Source organism: Podarcis gaigeae (genome assembly GCF_964106915.1).
Source record: "Podarcis gaigeae genome assembly, chromosome: 7".
Lineage (NCBI taxonomy): Eukaryota > Metazoa > Chordata > Lepidosauria > Squamata > Lacertidae > Podarcis > Podarcis gaigeae.
In genome coordinates this window covers 22355023-22373314 of record NC_139683.1, presented here as the reverse complement: position 1 = coordinate 22373314, position 18292 = coordinate 22355023, and the positions used below count along the sequence as shown (strand labels likewise).

Here is an 18292-nt window from a genome sequence, read left to right as displayed (position 1 = left end):
TGGTGTTTTTTCCTAAGAAAACACCCTTGCTAGCAACTGATGTAGTAACTATTGAGCTTTATACAGATTATGTATTGTACTAATTTGCCATCCTATGCTGCCTATATGGGTTCATATCCCGATGAAACTGATGAAATAATATTTTCCCCCAACTGTTAGATATGGTCTGACTTTTGCAATATTAGCATTTAAAATGTCACTTGAATTCTGTTCAGCAAAGAAAGGCCTTATGTTTATGTAAAAATCTTCAGCTCATTGATGTAAAATATAGATTTAGGACAGTCTGTTCCAGCTTAGAGCAACGGTGCAGTTAGGAGTTTCATATTGATATTAGCCTCTATTATTTATCCATTTTTAAGCCTAGTTTTTTATGTTATGTATAAAATTATTGTAACCTTTTCTTGAAAGCTTATAGCAATATTTCATTTGGGAAAGAATAACCTGTGTTGGAATATTAATAACCTGTAGAACCACCGGTGGCTGGTTATCTTGATAGACTTCCTTACCTACCCTAGCATCCATTGTGCCTGTCATGGAATATTAGATATGGTTAAGGTGGAAGATTTCTGTTCATTGAACATACAAGCTAGAAAATAAGTTCTTTATTGAGGACCATGATCACAACCATTTTTTATTAGTATAAATCAATCTATCACAACATGGAAACTGATACTTTTTTTCTCTCTCTACCTAACAATAAAAATAGCGAAAGATACAAATAGTCAGTTACTCATAAATTACTGAGACTTGTAATTATATATCAGCAACTGGAAGCTTGCAAAATCACATTCAACAGAATCACATTCAGTCACATTCAACAGAAAGTAATGTTTGTATGTTAAAGAATTTATTCTTAATTCCCCGCAGATCATACTAGCAACACTAAATGTTAATAGACACAAGAAACTAGAGTGCAGTCTTAATTATTTATTAGACTTACTTATGCCCTTCTTTTGAATCAAATTCAGGTCCCAAACCACCTTAAAAAAATATCATATAATTAACAGAGTTTCCCAAACTTGTGTGTCTAGCTATTTTTGGACTACAATTCCCATCATCACTCACCATTGGACCTGCTAGCTAGGGATGATGGGAGTTGAAGTCGAAAAACAGCTGGAGACCCAAGTTTGGGAAACCCTGAAAGATTTGTCTATGGGATGTAAATGGAAGAGTCTCTTCTGGGTATCTGAACTTATCTTCATTGTTCCAAGCAAAACCACCCCAAATTTTGTGTGAAACTTTCCCTCTAAAACTTTCTGTGATACAGCAGCTAAGTCAATATATGGAGAGACTTCTGTACCCTGCCTCTTTGACCATAGATTCCACAGCCACATTTAGTTAGATTAGGAAGTACAGTATCTGAATGAGTTAGTTTATTTTTTCCTGTACATGGGCAAACTGGATGCTAGTGTTATGGGGGGTATCAGGAAAAAGTGACAAAGTATCCAAATTTACAGGACTGCTTCTGCTCAAGGCTTAAGCCATTCTTAGTAATCAGCCATGATCTGAAGACACATAATGCAACCACCTTGTTATTGCTAAGCAAGTCTGGTCAGAGCTTTAGTGGGAGACTCCCACACCAAAAGGTAGCAGCAGACATGAGTTCCTTATTTGTGGTCCATAGTGAACCTGGAAATTCCCCCTTCTGACAATGAGATGACTTAGTTTAGCTTTTCCTTATCTCTATTCTGAATGTCTTGGATGCCTACAGGGCTGTTTCTTTCTTATGCTTCCTCAGTGTGTACCCTGAGTATTTAGAAATTGCTTCCTTAATTTGGGATGGCCGTGGTTATTGTTTAAACTGACAGGCATTTAACCACCTGTCATTGCTAAAGGAGAGAAAGATAATATGAAAAGCTGAGTGTTGTGTACTCCTCTTAAAAATATCCAGCATAAGGAAACATCTAAATCATATTTTGTATAATTCAAATAAAATAATACACTTAGTACTGGTGCAGATGCAACACTGGCACTTTTAATGATGGCTAAGCGATCAGAAACCAGCCACAGGATTGCGCATTCCTTCCCTTCCTGCCTTAACCATGGTCAAGAAATGGACAATAACTAATAAGTCTCCAGGTTTTCAGGTTTAATAAGTGTTTGGTTGGCAAATGTTGGTTATTTTGCATAAATACTTCCAATTTGCACACTTTTGTCTGAAATGGAATGTTAATTATGTAGATTTCACATTTTGTTTTTAGATGGCATTGGCTAAGTGACGTGCAGTAAAATTAAATATTGCAGTGAATTGTTTGTGGATCATGACAGAGGGGGTGAAAATATTCCTGGAGCAGATTTCCCACCTCTCCCCTACCTTGAGTTTGATTTTTTTCTTCTTCATTTTTTTCCCCTCAGCGAGAAGGCAGTACATGCCAATTTTTATATAAGATGTATGCATAGGCAACCAATCATATCCGCTTTGAACAGATTTTGTCAGAGTCAAGGATGTTAAAGGTTACAGCTAACATTTTCATTAACAGGGCTCATTTTAAAGAGAACTGCTCATTTCCGCCTTCATGACATTGATGGTTTTGTTTCTTCAGTAGGAATGTGGAACAGGGGTCTCGAGGGACCCGATCTACTCCTGCACATTACAATACCATGAACCGAATGGATAGACATCGAATAATGGATGACCACAACTCCCCAGACAGAGAGAGGTAGATATTCAGATGTAAAAGAGTAAACAATGGAAACAATCATAATACATTTTAGACAAAACAGAATCAATTCAGATTGATATTTAAGCCTCAGCACCTCCACTTTACAAAAGTGAAATAGTTAAATTTGCCTAATGCTATTTCCTGCTATTATTATTCTGTATTACATATAAATAGTCCCATAGTTTGCATCTACCGGTCAGGAAAGCTTGAAGAAAGCATGCAAGAAGAACATTTTAGCCAAATAATTTAATCAATTCTATGGGCCTTTTATTTTACCTTTGACAATAATCACATGTTAGAATGAAAACTTGGATTTATTTATTGTATTGGTAGAGAGTAGAAATATCCAAGGATTTCCCAGTTTGATTATTATAATGCTACACTTGGTTGTTGTGCAAACACCCCTTCCATGCACAAATGGATGGGTTTTGCTTTTTAAAAAGGTGTTCACTCTTTACCAGCTCCCAGTGTCAGAACTCTGCTTCCATGAAAACTTCAAAGAAACCTCTAGCTCAGGCGCCCCCAAACTCAGCCTTCCAGATGTTTTGGGACTACACTTCCCATCATCCCTGACCACTGGTCCTGTTAGCTAGGGATGATGGGAGTTGTAGCCCCAAAACATCTGGAGGCCATGTTTGGGGATGCCTGCTCTAGCTGGACACATGATTAATATATAGAGCTGGGGGAGGGTGGGGATATGTTTTATGGGGAAGTACACTTTGTTAGTACCTTTTAAACAGTGTTGCTTGAGAAGTCTTTTCTATAGCAACCTGAGATCTACTGACATCTTGGAATTTTAATGAAATAGAAGTGAAGCAGAGATTGTAGTTGGCTTATGTTGCTTACTCTGCAACATTACCTGAGGCATTTTTTGCTTTCATTTTAAAAAATAGACAGGACATTTTTCACCTCATTAACTTGTGTTAATGAAAACTGAATTTGAAATGTTTACCTCCCCCAGTTTCATAATATACTTGCACTTCGGTATTTTTAACACCTTACCTAACAAGATACCAGTATATCTTCCACAATCTTACATGTACAAAAATTAAAGTTGCTTTTTTAAAAAAAAAGAGTAATATCATTAACAATTTTTCTGATTCTGTTTTTCAAACAAAAAGTAATATTTCAGACTGCCCGAATCATTTACTATAATTTCTAATTATAAATGACAGAAACAGCTAGTAGCAAGTTTTAACGTTTTATAGAAAGTTCTTGTCTGGCAGGGATTCAAAAAATCCTTATCCAAATTCCTGAAGTGCTTCTATGCATTCACAGGAGCTCTGTAGTTGTTTTCTTCTAGTTGAAATACCAGTCCCCCCCCCAAAAAAAAATTCTGATCTACCAAATCCCACAGTACTCCCTATTAAAGGTACCTGATATTGTGTGGAAAGAGGGATGCAGCAAATGTTCTAGTGCAGGCGTAATGATAACAACAACAACAATTTTATTACTTATACCTCATCCATCTGGCTGGGTTTCTCCAGCCACTCTGGGTGGCTTACAGTGCATATAAAAACATAGTAAAACATAAAAGATTGTTTGGATCCTAACTAAGAATTTAAACAGCATGACAGTTGATTTTGAGGTAAAGTTAAGGTGTCTTTCTCTATTGAAGTAATTCAGTCTTAAAATGGTATAATTTGAAGTGGATTGTGCTTTTGAACTGTTTAGCTTTAATTAAATTTCCTAAACACAAATTCCTCCATTGTGCTTAAATTTAGAATGCTAAATGCCTGATTCACTAGCACGTTAAACTGGACCAGGCAAATTTAAGCTGGCTAAATCTTTGGCTTTTTTGACATGTGTTAGAGAGAGAGAGGGAGACAGACAGACATAATTCTTAAAATAACAAATAGCAGACTATGGGTAGCAGATTCTAGGCATCATTTCCAAAATAAGAGACACATTCCAGAACTGATACGTTCTGCTGTTCTTTTCAATTTAAAAAGCTGTGGCCTAGAGCACCGAAATACTCTTTTAAGCCATCACTTATAGATGGTGTGGCATTAGGTAAGATGCTATCTTTTAATGGATGAACTCATGCCGCTGAAAGAGTATGCAGACAATTGAGTTAAAAACTCGACTTCAGGCAGATGCTTGACAGAATTATGTGAACCAGAAACTGCATACTCTTTAAGCCACTGTTGTTGGCCCGGTAAATTATAATAGCTTGCCTATTTGTTCTTCTACTGCTTATTCTCTGGGGCCATCAGAACAAAATATACCAAAGTTAAACAGATAGTTTTGAGTATTCTTTGCAAGCCTGGTATCAGACTTTCTTTATAACTGATGCAGCCACAGTGCTGCACATACTGATAAGTGTGTCAACAGGGACTTTTTCAACCCCTTTCCTTTTTCTTCAAGGACACTGAAAGAAAGGGCAAAACAAAAATCAGTTCACCAGAAAGAGACAGAAAAAGAGCATTTTGTCCCAATAATCTGGCACTTGATTGGAATATATGGTACTGTTGTTCTGCCATTAGACACCCAAAACTAACTTTCAAAGATTGTTACTTACTCTCATGGTCATCATTACCTCAAAATAGTTTTATGAGCCTGAAAGCACCATAATTTAAAACAGTATATTTTCCTAAAAGTTATCAAGCTTGAAAAGTCTCTAGTGTGCATTAAAAATGTATTTACAAATATCCTCTGCATTGAGATATTTATTGTTCCAAAACTCATTTAATAGTGCATTAGCTGAAGGATGAAACGGCCAGCTTCTCTGTTTATTTTTTATACTATCTTTTCTCCAAAGAGCTTAGTTTGGTGTATTTGCCTCCCCCTACCTTTTATCCTCAAAATAACCATGTCAGGTAGTTTAGGCTGACACCAGTAACCTTTGTGGCTTAGTGGGAATTTGAAGACAGGTGTATCCAGTCTAAATTGAGCACTCTAATGAGTGCACCACACCAAAGAGTTTTCAAAGGATCCATTTGCTTAAATGGTGCTGCCCAAATTGTCTACAAAATGGGGTGACTCACTTTATAGAGCAAAAGAGACATGGAAAAGCTCTCCTTAAGGAGAGCAAAATTTGAGCAGTTTACCTTCTTAAATTTGTCCCCCCATCCCCCTGTCCCCCTGAGCTCAGCTGGGGTGGGGTGAGGCAAGGATGCCTCATTTGAGAGAGGTGCAGAGGGTTGCTACTAGGCAGATGACATTTTCTGTTGTGGCTCCTGATTGTGGAATGCTCTTTCCAAGGAGTCTCAGCTGGTGTCAACTTTGTCATCATTTCAATACCAGGTTTAAAATATCTCTGCTCCCAGATGTTTGGTTGTTTGGTTGTTGGTACCTGGTGTAGTTTATTTGGCTGTTTAATTGATGGTCTTACTGAGGTATGTAGAGGTTAAAATGTTGTGTTTATATTTTTTTGTATTTTTATTCTTGTTGTCTGTCGGATGTTAATTCCCTTAAGACTTCACAGTGTATGGTGATTAATAAATAAAGTAGCAGCAGCAGTAATAATAATAATAATAATAATAATAATAATAATAATAATAATAATTGGACGTAAGGTGTTTAGCTCCCCTGGCAAGCATATTAATTTTGCTGTTGAAACTGAGACAGATTTATCTGTGATGGAGCAGAATTGAGTCTAAACAAATAGGATTTGCTGTTGTCACATCTGTTTTTGGCCTTAAAGTATAAAGAGCTAGGATTCCAGAATAAAGGAGGGAAATTGACATTGTCAGTACTTTGTCAAGTAAAAGCTTATTGGAAAGTTTCTGAGCAGTTGTAGTGTGTAGCATTACGTAACCACTTTGGGAACTCTGATAGAAAAACATGGTACAAAATGAAGAAATAAAATACTGTTTCATTTAGCAGTTTAACTAAGTATATGTTTGCATTGGTGCGCTAATTCTAGAGTCTGGCTGCAGCAAAAGTTCTGAGGGTATTTCTCCTCTTTAAGTCGCATGTGCTTCTTGCTGCAGTTCTGAAGTTGAGGCTGAAAGGGTAAGTGGCTATATGCTTACACTGGGAAGCAACACTTGGCCCTTTAAATTGCTAGCTCATTGTGGCAGCACGAGAATTAGACTGCATATCTTATCAGAAGTAAGTCTCATTGATTTTAGTGTCGATGTTGTAATTATTTATAGTTTCCTGCTTTTACAGTTCCGTTAAGTTCCAGATTATAGGATTCCCCCCCCCCCATGTTGAATGAAGAACTAAGTGATTTTGAACTGGGAAACAACGTGAAATAAAGAGACATCGTTGTCAACAATATTAATATACATTCTTATATATGAGAAGAAAGCATGACAGAAAGTATTTGAGGGTTAAATATGTCTTATTTTCTGCATAAGAAATGATTATTTTTGAACCAGTCTAAATGTGCTCAGAAATATCCAGATTTAATTGTATATATATTACCCTCTGGCCCCTGTTGGCTATTTCTGATGAACCGGGGCAGCTCCAAGCCAGCAGAGCACTGGAGAATTATTCCCTCTCCATTTCTCTTGTGGTACTCATGCTGCAGATTAGCCACTGTCCCTTGCAGATTGGCCACCTATCCCTTGAAGGATCTTGTGGCATCCCAAACTAACAAATTTTCTGTAGCAAAACCTATTGTGGTCCAAATATTACTTTTCCAGATGCATGAAACGATATTCTCTGATACAGATATAAACAGAATGACATGCACATACAATGGGGGAAGATAAAGGATAGAGTGTCCTATTACTTTGTAGAGTGAAATGCAATCAAGGTCCAGTGAAAAGGGTAAATGGTCTATTTAGCTTGAGTGTGACCCATTCCTGCAGGTAATGAATTGGCAAATCAAGATGAATAGACAACAAACACCACTTTGCTGTGCCAATTTATTACTAGTAAGGTCACACTCTCTCAATTGGATTTTTTTTACCCTAGAACTTGTTTGCATTCCATTCTACATAGTAATAGGTCACACCTGTCTCTTCCATTGATGAGTCCACAGGTATCTCTTGGTAATAACATCTCTCTTCAGTCTATACATGTGTGGTGTATGTAGATACACAAAGCCTTGTACTTAGCAGATTAGCTGTTTATCTGACAAAGTGGATTCTTGCCCATTAAAGCATCCAAATTTAGTATTACAGGTTACACCAAAAGCTACTAAATCTGTATAGCGTGAATCCAATATTGTCTCATTCTATATGGAAATATACAAGACATTAGTTTGTTATTTATTAAAAACTGTTATGTTCTTCCATTCCACAGTTGTATAAAGTAGCTTTAAACCAATTTCATAGAATGAAACAAATTCGTAAACAGAAAACTGTGAACATTAAAACTCAAAACAGCACCACCAAACCCAAAACACATTCTCCCCCTCTGTCAATCCAGAGGTTTGGGAAAGATAGGATTTTTGAAGGAGTTTGTTCCGAAAGGAGGATCACTGACACTTGGAAAAGATTATTCCAGAAAGTCAGATTTGCTACTAAGAAACATTTGCTTCTTACTCTTGACAGTTTAGCTTCCCCAAATGTGGGGAGGGGGAAAGTATTTTCAGCTGGGTTCTCAGCTAAGATTTTTAGAGGCTTGGAAAATTTCATGTGAATTTCTCCACAGTTGCCATAATCTTCTTAACCAAACTGATTTTTGGCATATCCTGATATTTCCAAAATGGGTACACTGACTGTGTGTATCAAATGGGCAGACATTGTTCATATATGTATAATATAATTCTGCAGGAAATTATGAGGCATTCTGTGAATATTACAAAACAATATATTTCCATTTACCAAGTATTAATTTCACAAAACTGAGGCACGCTCCATTTGATGCATGAAATCAGAATGAAATTAACACATTTTAATAGCTTTTCTTTGGGAAGAAGCATTAGTACAGTTGGTCCTCCAATAGCGTTGCTCTGAATATTTTCATGTACCTTTCTTCACTATTTATGTCTCATGCCTAATACAATTGAACCTTCTCAAATGTATCAGTAACTCTGGGCTGGTTCAGAAATAACATTCCTGGAGTGGGAATGATGATGTCATCAATTTAAAATGGCACCTTAGTTTGCATCTTCTACTCACCCTGAAGGCACTGTAACACTCTGCTTGCTTAATTCAACACAAACACCTCTCTCTACTATTGGGGGCATCATTGTGCTGCATTGCCTTCAACCTTTCCAGTCCCAGGACCCAGCTTTAGGTCATACATGAATTTGGGGACCCACTATTTTCTCCGCCCCCAAGCTTGTATTTACATGTTATTGCTGCTGCAACCTACCTTAGGAATGGATCCAAAAGGGAATAAACAAGGGTGGGATTGACTTTTAGCTATCCCCAGGGAAAAGAAATACTAATGGATGCTAACTTTCAAAGATTTATGGTGTGCTCTTGTAATGAGAAGAAATATAGGTTAAAATTTCAAATTGCTGTGTTTTAGCTTATGCGAACCTGAAAAAGTAGCAGTAGCTGTTCTCTACAACAATGCATATTTGCAGTATTCGTGTCCTCCAGAACTGTCTCTAGGTCCGATATTCACAGATTCAGTAAAAGCTTAGTTAGGTGCAAATTAAGTTCAAGTCAGAATAAGATCAGGAGAGCTATGAATGTTGCTGATAAAGTCTCAAATTGATTTATTTATAATAGGGATAAGGTATCAGGAAAGGAAAGAGGAACAAAATCACCCATACCTGCCGGGTTCAGCTTAAGTGAACTCATTATTTTTCCTCTGCTAAGGCATCAGTCCTCTGAGTAACTGTTTTCACTGGGAGAGCTGACAAATCCAATAATCTATGGGAAATTACCTGCATAAACACAGAATTGTATTACTGCCCAGTGTAATTTCTTGAATATAGTGGTCCTCGTTATGGTATGCTCAATCTTGATAAAGGCAGGATATATACTGAGGTTGCATTTTCCTGACTCAGACAAGTCAAGTCCTGCAGAATGGCAGAGCTTAATCTCTATGCAAGCTTTAGCTTTAAGTATCTCCCGAGACCAACAAATCATGCTGCATTGCTGTTCATACTGTGATGAGAGCTACTGATTTTGATCTGCCAAAATGAGAAATTTTGAAATGACAGGCTACTACGACATGATCCATGACAATTTATGCTTTGAGAAAGAAATTGCTATAAAAAGTCACCTTCATAAAACCAGTACCAAACTGGGGAAAAAGTTTTGTGATAGTCTTTCCAAAATAGAAAAAGACTGAAACCAGCTTACCTCTTAATAGTTGCCACTGGAATGATGCTAAAGCAAAGTGTTATAATAATTTAAATTGATATGTACAGCTATATTTTGATTCTGGGTCGCCTTTCCTAATCTGCACATAAATTATTCTGAATCTAGCAATATTCCCATCTCACTTTGTCTTAAATATAAAATGAAAATATTGTTTTTATAACTCTAGAGATGAATGGTGACATTAGAAACGTTGATAGTGGGGTATCTTGAATTATGCATTTTTCTATTTGTTACAGTCTCACCTTGTTCTCTCCCCTGCACCACCACCATTGTTTCTAATGGAAATACCATAAAAGGGTACCTTGTATACTCAATCCGTTATTGCTACAATATTTGTTGTATCATGAAGAAAAGAACATTCAATATTTGTTTCTCACTTTTAGCCAATATAAAAAGGGCTAGGTATATGAGTAGCAATGGGTGAATCAGTTTGTTTCTAGTCTGTGTCAGTTTGACATGTATTCACTCATAAATCCTTTTCATCTCATTTCCATAATAATCTGTGAATATATTTTTAAATACACACCAAAAAATTCACAAATTAAATATTTGATTTTTATTTTAGAATTACATTTTATAAAATGTATTTTCTCCTGACATACCTATTGCTAAATGCATATTTTCCTAATGCATATTTCTACATGTATTTTAATATGTTTTGGAGCCTAGAACCACAGTGGAATATTTGAGAAGTGTAAAATCTGATGGCTAACTAAGTACTGATTTAGACATTAGTCCAGGAGGGTGCAGATGAGTTCAGATCAGAATTTGCAAATAGCGGATTTCTCAAGGTTCCTTGTGATACTTCAGATCTTGACCGTTGGGTTTAATTACTTCTAGAAAGGTTGAGGGTCGGACAATGCTAATGCCCCACCTACTAGGGAGTGCCATTTACAGCCCAATGTGGTGGAGTTTGGGGAACTGTTGGTGACAGGATTTCCCATGTGACTGGGAAGCGCTTTGTGTACCTTCCAGCCATGCAGGAGGTTGAGAGATGAACGAAACTAGGGAAGCCAACCAGCGTTCAGCCTGGCTCCCTGAGGGGCAGAGCTTCAGGAATGGACCTGACTGGAGACTGCCCACTGTCAGGTACATTCCTGGAGCATATAAGAGAAGATATTTTCTTTTTCACTTGGTTATCAGCCAGTTTAACCTCCCATCCTCTTCTCTGTACTTTAACACTTGCCTTCTTGCAAGGATAGGATAGTGCTCGATGGACATTGCTATGGACTGTCATTGGTCTCTGCTTTCAGGGTCAGGGAGCAATTTTGCTTCCAGGCAATTTGGCATGGTCCTGTAGATTTCCACCTACTTCATGGCAGTCATCACAACTTGAGTCCTCACTCTGGGAATGTCCTCTTTCTCCTGCCTAAACTTGCTGAATTTGATGCCCCCATCTATATGAACTGTGGGCTGATTGGGTAAAAGGTAAAGATAAAGGACCCCTGGATGGTTAAGTCCAGTCAAAGGTGACTGTGGAGTTGCGGCGCTCATCTTGCTTTCAGGCTGAGGGAGCCAGTGTTTGTCCACAGAAAGGTTTTCTGGGTCATGTCGCCAGCATGACTAAACCACTACTGGCGCACGGACGACCGTGATGAGTGCCAGAGTGCACGGAAATGCCGTTTACATTCCCGCTGTGTTGGTACCTATTTATCTACTTGCACTGGCATGCTTTCAAACTGCTAGGTTGGCAGGAGCTGGAACAGAGCAATGAGAGCTCACCCCATTGCAGGGATTTGAACTGCCAACCTTCCGATCAGCAAGCCCAAGAGGCTCAGTGCATAGAATTAAGCTCCCCCATATCTCTAGGGTTTACAGATGTTCAATAGAGAAAGATTATCACAGGGCAGCATAGCAAAGTTATAAATTGTTCCTCTAGGTGATAAAAATACCATTAACATTTCCTTCAGAGTTTTTCGGTATTCTTTGCATTTTTTCCATGCTTTTGTGATGTTTATAGAATTATACTGATTAGAGACTATGATTTTGTAGCTGCTGTGTTGTCATGTTGTTTGTCCTTCAGTTTCCTTTTTAGGATGTGTGTTCATCGGTCTTCATTTTATTGTCTTACATTTTCATTTTTTGTTTCTGCTATGCTTTCAGTCCTTATGTCAGTCTGCCTTGGTCTCAACACACTCAGTCCATTGACTACCACCATAGAAATGCCAGGTATCTGTTTTCCTGTGTGTGTGCCTCTGTGTGTATAAATGCATGTCCCTGCTTGCACCTATATTTTTACTTCACTCTGTTCAGGTCACTGAAGGGTATTGCAGGATTGCTTTATAGGCAAATATTTAGAAGATTAGTAGGTGTTATTTTTAAAGACTGAAAACATTCAGCTGTTTGTTTGCCTAACCATACTCTACTTGATAACACCCGCTTCTGGTTATTGGCATACATGAAATAGCAGTTGATTTATGAGGTTTTCTCTTTGAACTTCCAAATGTTAGAGTCAGGTCATTGATCATTCCAGAAAAGGTATATGGGTCACACCCACACCATATATTTAAGTGTATTTTAAGTGTATTTTGTGGATGTGACCCATATACCTTTAAAGCACATGGCTTCCCCCAAAAGAATTCACAGAGCTACAGTTCCCAGTACCTTTAACAAACTACAGTTTCTAGGATTCTTTGGCTGAAGCCACGTGCTTTAAAATGTATGGTGTGTGTAGTTTCTAGACCTATATATAACATTTCAAAAAGTCACTATCCCAGGCAGTGTTGACAACATTCAAGTAGGTTAATTTCCATACTGAAGGAATAAATGATGTTACATGAAGGACAAGTATTAAAGCTGGTGTAGTGTGTTATCTAAATGGGTGAGCTGTGACCCAGGAAAGACTAGCTGGAATCTCAGCTATGAACTCAGTTGGTAGCTTTACATGCACATCTGTCTCTTAGCTCCAGTGCTCCCAGCTGTAGTTTGGGGCTAATAATGCTACTTACCTTACAGAATAATTGTAAGGTTTGTTGCAATATGGTACATGTGAAGTCCTTTCAGCCCTCAAAACTACAGTACTATATAAATGTTGTGTACTGTTATTGCTGTTGTTATTATTATTCTTAATTATTGTTATTCCAGAGACTGGGATGCAAGCAGAGTGCCTCATGAACTGCATGTGTCTGTAGCTTGACATAATGGTTTTCACTGTCAGCCTCTGACAGTAATGAACACTTCTTAGAAAGGAATAGAAGTCTTTCAGACTCGGGTCATGCAGTTATTGTCTCTAAATAGGTAGTTAGCACTGGTAATGCTGTTTGTATCTTGTGGATGTAGCAGCAGGTACAAATTTATATCTCCCTGGAGTGGGATAGTTGTGTGAATCAGAGAACATTACATCAAGGTCAGCACTGAAAGTAGCTTTGGATGTTATTGAAGAAGTGTCATCAACAAATGCAGTTACTACCTACTTCTGCATTTGGATGGCAGTGCTTCTTGTAATATTTGAAGGTGAACTTACGCAGAGGAACTTGTGCAAGCTACCACTTCTGTAGTTAGTAAATTTTGCCTATGTGAATTTTGATTGGACTATCACCAAAGTCACTTGTGTGCCACTTCTGGAACTGTTCTGAGTTTCTCTTATTCTTAGACTTACAATCTAAAACCATGATAGTGCTTTAATTATCACTTTGAGAATGCTTTGCATTAATCATAAACATTTATACATTAACATGCTTTATATGTACATCTGAATTGGTCTTTTTTTCCCCTTTCTTTTTCATTTGCTTCTCTGTGTTTACCTTTGTGTCTCATTTGTGTACATGTCTTAACTGTAGCTTCATGTTCATCCCTTATGTTTTGGCAGCAAGGATCACTCAATGTATCCTATCTTTTGTGAAGATGCAATCAGATTACTTCGATCCCGTACGATGTGCCGTACCTATTCTGAGGGTGCTTACTATGAATTTGAGAGGTATAATTGGTGTGGCATGTTTGTTTAGTCTCCCACATCATTCATAAGCAAACAGTACTCTGATGTTCAGTAATCTGCAATTTAAGTTTTAAATGGTACATTGGAAGAAAGAAGAAAAGGCACTAAATGCAGGAGTAAAAGGAGAGGTCTCCCCAAAGGTGCACAAAATACATTATACATGATGTGTTGGATATTAACTCTTTCTCTGAGGTGACTCTTAAAAACAAAATCCACATGCCACCCATTAACAATTCATTAATAAAAATCATATTCAGAGATAAATGTATCATAAAAATGAACATACCCAACTGGATACATAACAAGACTCACTAAACAGGGATATTATTTTATGACCATTAGATTAGTGAAGATAATCTGATCAAAAAATAGTAAGTAATCTGATAAAAAAAAATCTGATTAAAAAAAGTAAGGTTTCCTTTGCTTTATAGACTGTCACTGTTCTCTTTAATTTTATCATGTATTTTTGTTTGTAAATTTAAAATATTATCATCTGCATTGCTCCTAGAATTTATTCTAGGAATTTACTTTATTCTTAGAGAGCAGAAATTTTCTTTTTTATACTGGTATCAATCATTAATTTGGCCAAATAAATAATAATATAGAAGCTGATTTTCTCCCTTTTGCACAAATTACAGGTATTGCTGTATCATACCAACCTAATTTTACATAAATGGCATCCAGAAAAAAGGATATTGTTGTGATGTTGTGTGTAAACCATGGCGTTTGTTGAATTCCACAGCTTAAAGGGACTAATTAGGACTCTTTCATGTTGTGCCTTTTTTTCACCCCCTAGCTATATCAGTTGCATAATTTCAAGGCTCGTTATGTCTTGTGGCACTCTTGTGTTATGAGCATTTTTTTCTTGTCAGAACCAAACTACATTTCATAGCTACATATAAATCCTCCTATCCTTAATTTAGAGCTCTGTCTTCAGACTACCATGTCAGTCACTCTATAGAGCTACTCCAATTTTAGGATTAAAATTGTAAACATGGTTCTTTCATTTTCTTCATTTCTTGGTTCTTTAGCTTTTTTGTATTTATAGTGGTACCTTGGTTCCCAAACTTAATCTGTTCTGGAAATCTGTTCCAAAACCAAAACGTTCTAAAACCAAGGCGTGTTTTCCCATAGAAAGTAATGCAAAATTGATTAATCCATTCCCAACTTTAAAAAACAACCCCTAAAACAGCAATTTAACGTGAATTTTACTATCTAACGAGACCATTGATCCACAAAATGAAAGCAATAATCAATATACTGTACTGTAAAATAAATAAGACAGTATTGTAGATGATAAAAATTAAAATTATATTTTTTTTCTTATGTGCACTGATGATAGTCATTGTTTGGATGGGTTTTTTAAATCAATTTCTGCAGTCACAATCAATCAATCAATCAGTAGCTGAACAGGGTTCCACACAGTCACAAAAGCAAGTCACAAAAATGAAGTCACAAGCCACAGCCCCAAATCAAAGTCACAAGTCACAGTTACAAGTCAGTCCCATAAAATGAAGAACAAGTCACAGTCAAAAAAACAAAAAAGCCATACAAACAAAAATGCAGGGCAATTAGATAATCCAAACTTAAAACTGTCCAGAGGGCAAAAGTCCTGGCACATTCAGAGACGGTATATCTGAAAACTTCAGTTATATCCCCATTATTGAATTCCCTGGGAGTCACGGTAGCTGAGAGGCTATGATGGAGATGGATCCTGACCCTCAGATAGATGAAATCTTGAAAAGGATCATATAAGACTTCCCTAAATGATGTGGATCTGAAGACAACTTCCAAAATCCCTGAATAAAAGAGGTTGTGGAAACTGCCAGTATTATATCCAGCAGAATTAATTCCTGAAAGAAAAGATTTGATGCCATTTAGGTTTCACTTAAAGAGCTGGATAAAAGTAGATTGCTAAACTGCTTTCAAATCCATTGAAACAAATACCTGGACATTAAGGATGTGCCTTGGATACCTAGGCCCAGTATTGTTATCCTTTCCTCTATCTCAGAAAGGAAGAATAAGAGTTGTTTTTCAGCAAAGATCAGGCTCCATGGAATCTTCTTTCCAGTAACAAAGGGATTCCAGAGATAGCTTAAATATTTTCCAAAATAAATGTGCCCACATTGTAAAGCAGATTGCTTTTTACACAACATCCCTGGTAGGTAAGAGTGATGGAATGTAGTGGTTGCAGATGCTTTACGTTTCAGTACACCCTTGCATTCTACATACTTCAGCAGTGGCATTTGCACTGGAGGTGCTGCCAGTTGTTTAGTGACTCATGAACTAACTACTGCCAAACCAGTCTTGAACCTTCCACATCCAGAAAATTGGAAGATAATTTATCAGTTTTAGCAAGATGGATGTTGTTTTGTGGTCACATAATTACCATATTGTTGACAATTTGCTAGGCAGAAAAATGAAAAAAATGAGCAAACTCCTCTCAGCTCAATAAATCAAGACAATTCAAGATCAAACAGTGGTTCTGGTTCAAGTTTGTTTTCTAATTAAGCTTATGCAAACCAGTTCCCCAAGTTTGACTGTAATAGCTAACTATGGTTTCTTAAAAAGTGAAAACAGAAAATTTATATCTCCTTGTGACCACAAAAGCGGGGGAAGAAAGAGTACGCAAACTTGAGGCTCACCATAGCTTGTTAAGATAGCAGGGCAGCAGCATCTGAATGGGACTATGATCATTCAATAACTTTTCATCATCTCCTAATCTTTCCTGGCATATGGTTAGATCACTCAGGGCAGATATGGGGCTTGTGCTGTTTGGTTCCTTTGATTTTCCAATGGAACTTCAAGTTAAGCATTACATTACCTAGAGTACAGGGTTGTTGTCAAAAACATTAGATGCATGTTTTATATGATTCCCCCCCCCCCTTAACATCTAGTTCTCTGTTGTGGCCTCTGTGTAGTTCCACAGATGGGATCTGTAGCTCTGCAGGCCGTTCATTGAGGATTTGGCATCTGTGGCACTCAAACTACTTTGATAAATGTTTGAAGATGTGAGAATAAGGTAGCCCAGACCAAGCAGCTCAGATATCCATGCCACCATTGGATCTGAAGGCCTCAGATCTGATAAACCAACAAGAAGAATTACAATTTCATTACAGTTTCATTGTGAGAGATTTGGCTGATTCAGGCTTCATATACATTCAGTGTATATGCAGCTGCAGACATATGGGGGGAAGAGTATAAACATCTACTAGCCAGGTTGTCTCTTCCCAAAGATGCATCAACATACAGCAGCAAGAAGGTAGCAGAGGTAACACTGGGCACTCCAGATATCCAGCAGTGCCTGTTTTGCTACTAGAAATAGGACTGCATGGGGAAATGATACTATTCACATCAATTTTTGCTGGAGATAAGACCCTCTGACCATTGAAGGGCCTCCCCCCTACCAGTGGAAATTGATGCAAATAGCATGTTTTTCTGCTGGAATGTAGTCCCCATTCCTATGGGAATAGATGCTTTACCAAGAAACTGAAACACCCATGGCTTTTCCAACACTATAGGTAAGCTGATGATCAAGGGCTCAACATTGTGTTGGACTATTGGATTCTTATCATTGGGTGCATTAATTATGCAAAACAATTTCTGCTCATTCTATCCCTACCCACTTATTTCTAAGCTGACCTCTCTACAAACAGCTAAGCATACAGAGGATTTGAACATCTTTTGACCTGGCAGCAAAATGCATTAGTTGACAATTTGGGAAGGAGTACCTTACTCTCTAAAAACTCTAGAAGTTTCTATGAACTGGCTTATCCAGATGGAGATCCTATATGAGTGAATTTACAGGCAGCTACTCCCAGAACAGCAGTTAAGGGTAAATGTAACTGTTTTGTACTTATGCCAAGTCCTGATTTCATTACGGCATGTGTTTCCCTGCTCCAGATAACTGTCTGCACTACATGCAGGCATGTACATGTGACATTGCATGTCCGCGTTGCGGTGGGCACCCACAATCCCAAGGGTGAGTTGGCACCCTGTCTTGAAGCTTCACCCTGCTACTGTCATTATTATCCATGCCAGCCACACAACCCGCAAGCCACATACCCATCAGTCCCCCTTGTGTGGAATAGCCCTATGCATGTACATTGTTATGCACATGGGGCCCTTTAACATGGTCACTGACACACAAATTGCCAATGGAAGGGCAAGGCTAGTCAATGCAACCCCCTCACAGATGCTTTCAACTATGGCCGTGCCAAAAGCTGTCAAAAGTTTCCCAAAAATATTCTCCCCATGAAAAAAACAGGGACAAGCTTTCTGCCTTTCAGAGGGAATTTATCTGGTTTTTTTCCCCCAGTGGTGGGCAGGGAGGTTTGCAGCTTGCAAAGTGGCTGCAGCATGAAGATCTCTCTGCATTCTGCCACCATCCATGTTTCCTGGAATGTTTTGAGAGTGACATCTTGTTGCATTGCATCACTCCCAAGGTTACATTTAAATCCTCAGGCACATTACATGGTTAAGTAATGTAAGTAGCAGCACCTCTCCATGAAATT

General features: G+C 37.8%; 1 protein-coding gene across 29 annotated transcripts in view; it reads left to right on the top strand.

Annotated features, from left to right (window-relative positions):
* RIMS2 (regulating synaptic membrane exocytosis 2) overlaps nt 1-18292 on the top strand; it is a 348435-nt gene that overhangs the window by 212492 nt on the left and 117651 nt on the right. For 20 of the 29 annotated variants that reach the window (XM_083748886.1, XM_083748877.1, XM_083748876.1 and 17 more), the window contains one exon: nt 2544-2660. In XM_083748886.1, the coding sequence (XP_083605012.1) occupies nt 2544-2660 (117 nt within the window). Of the gene's footprint in view, nt 1-2543; nt 2661-11947; nt 12014-13652; nt 13761-18292 lie in introns of all 29 variants that reach the window. The other 9 variants (XM_083748880.1, XM_083748889.1, XM_083748891.1 and 6 more) reach the window with 3 other exon arrangements.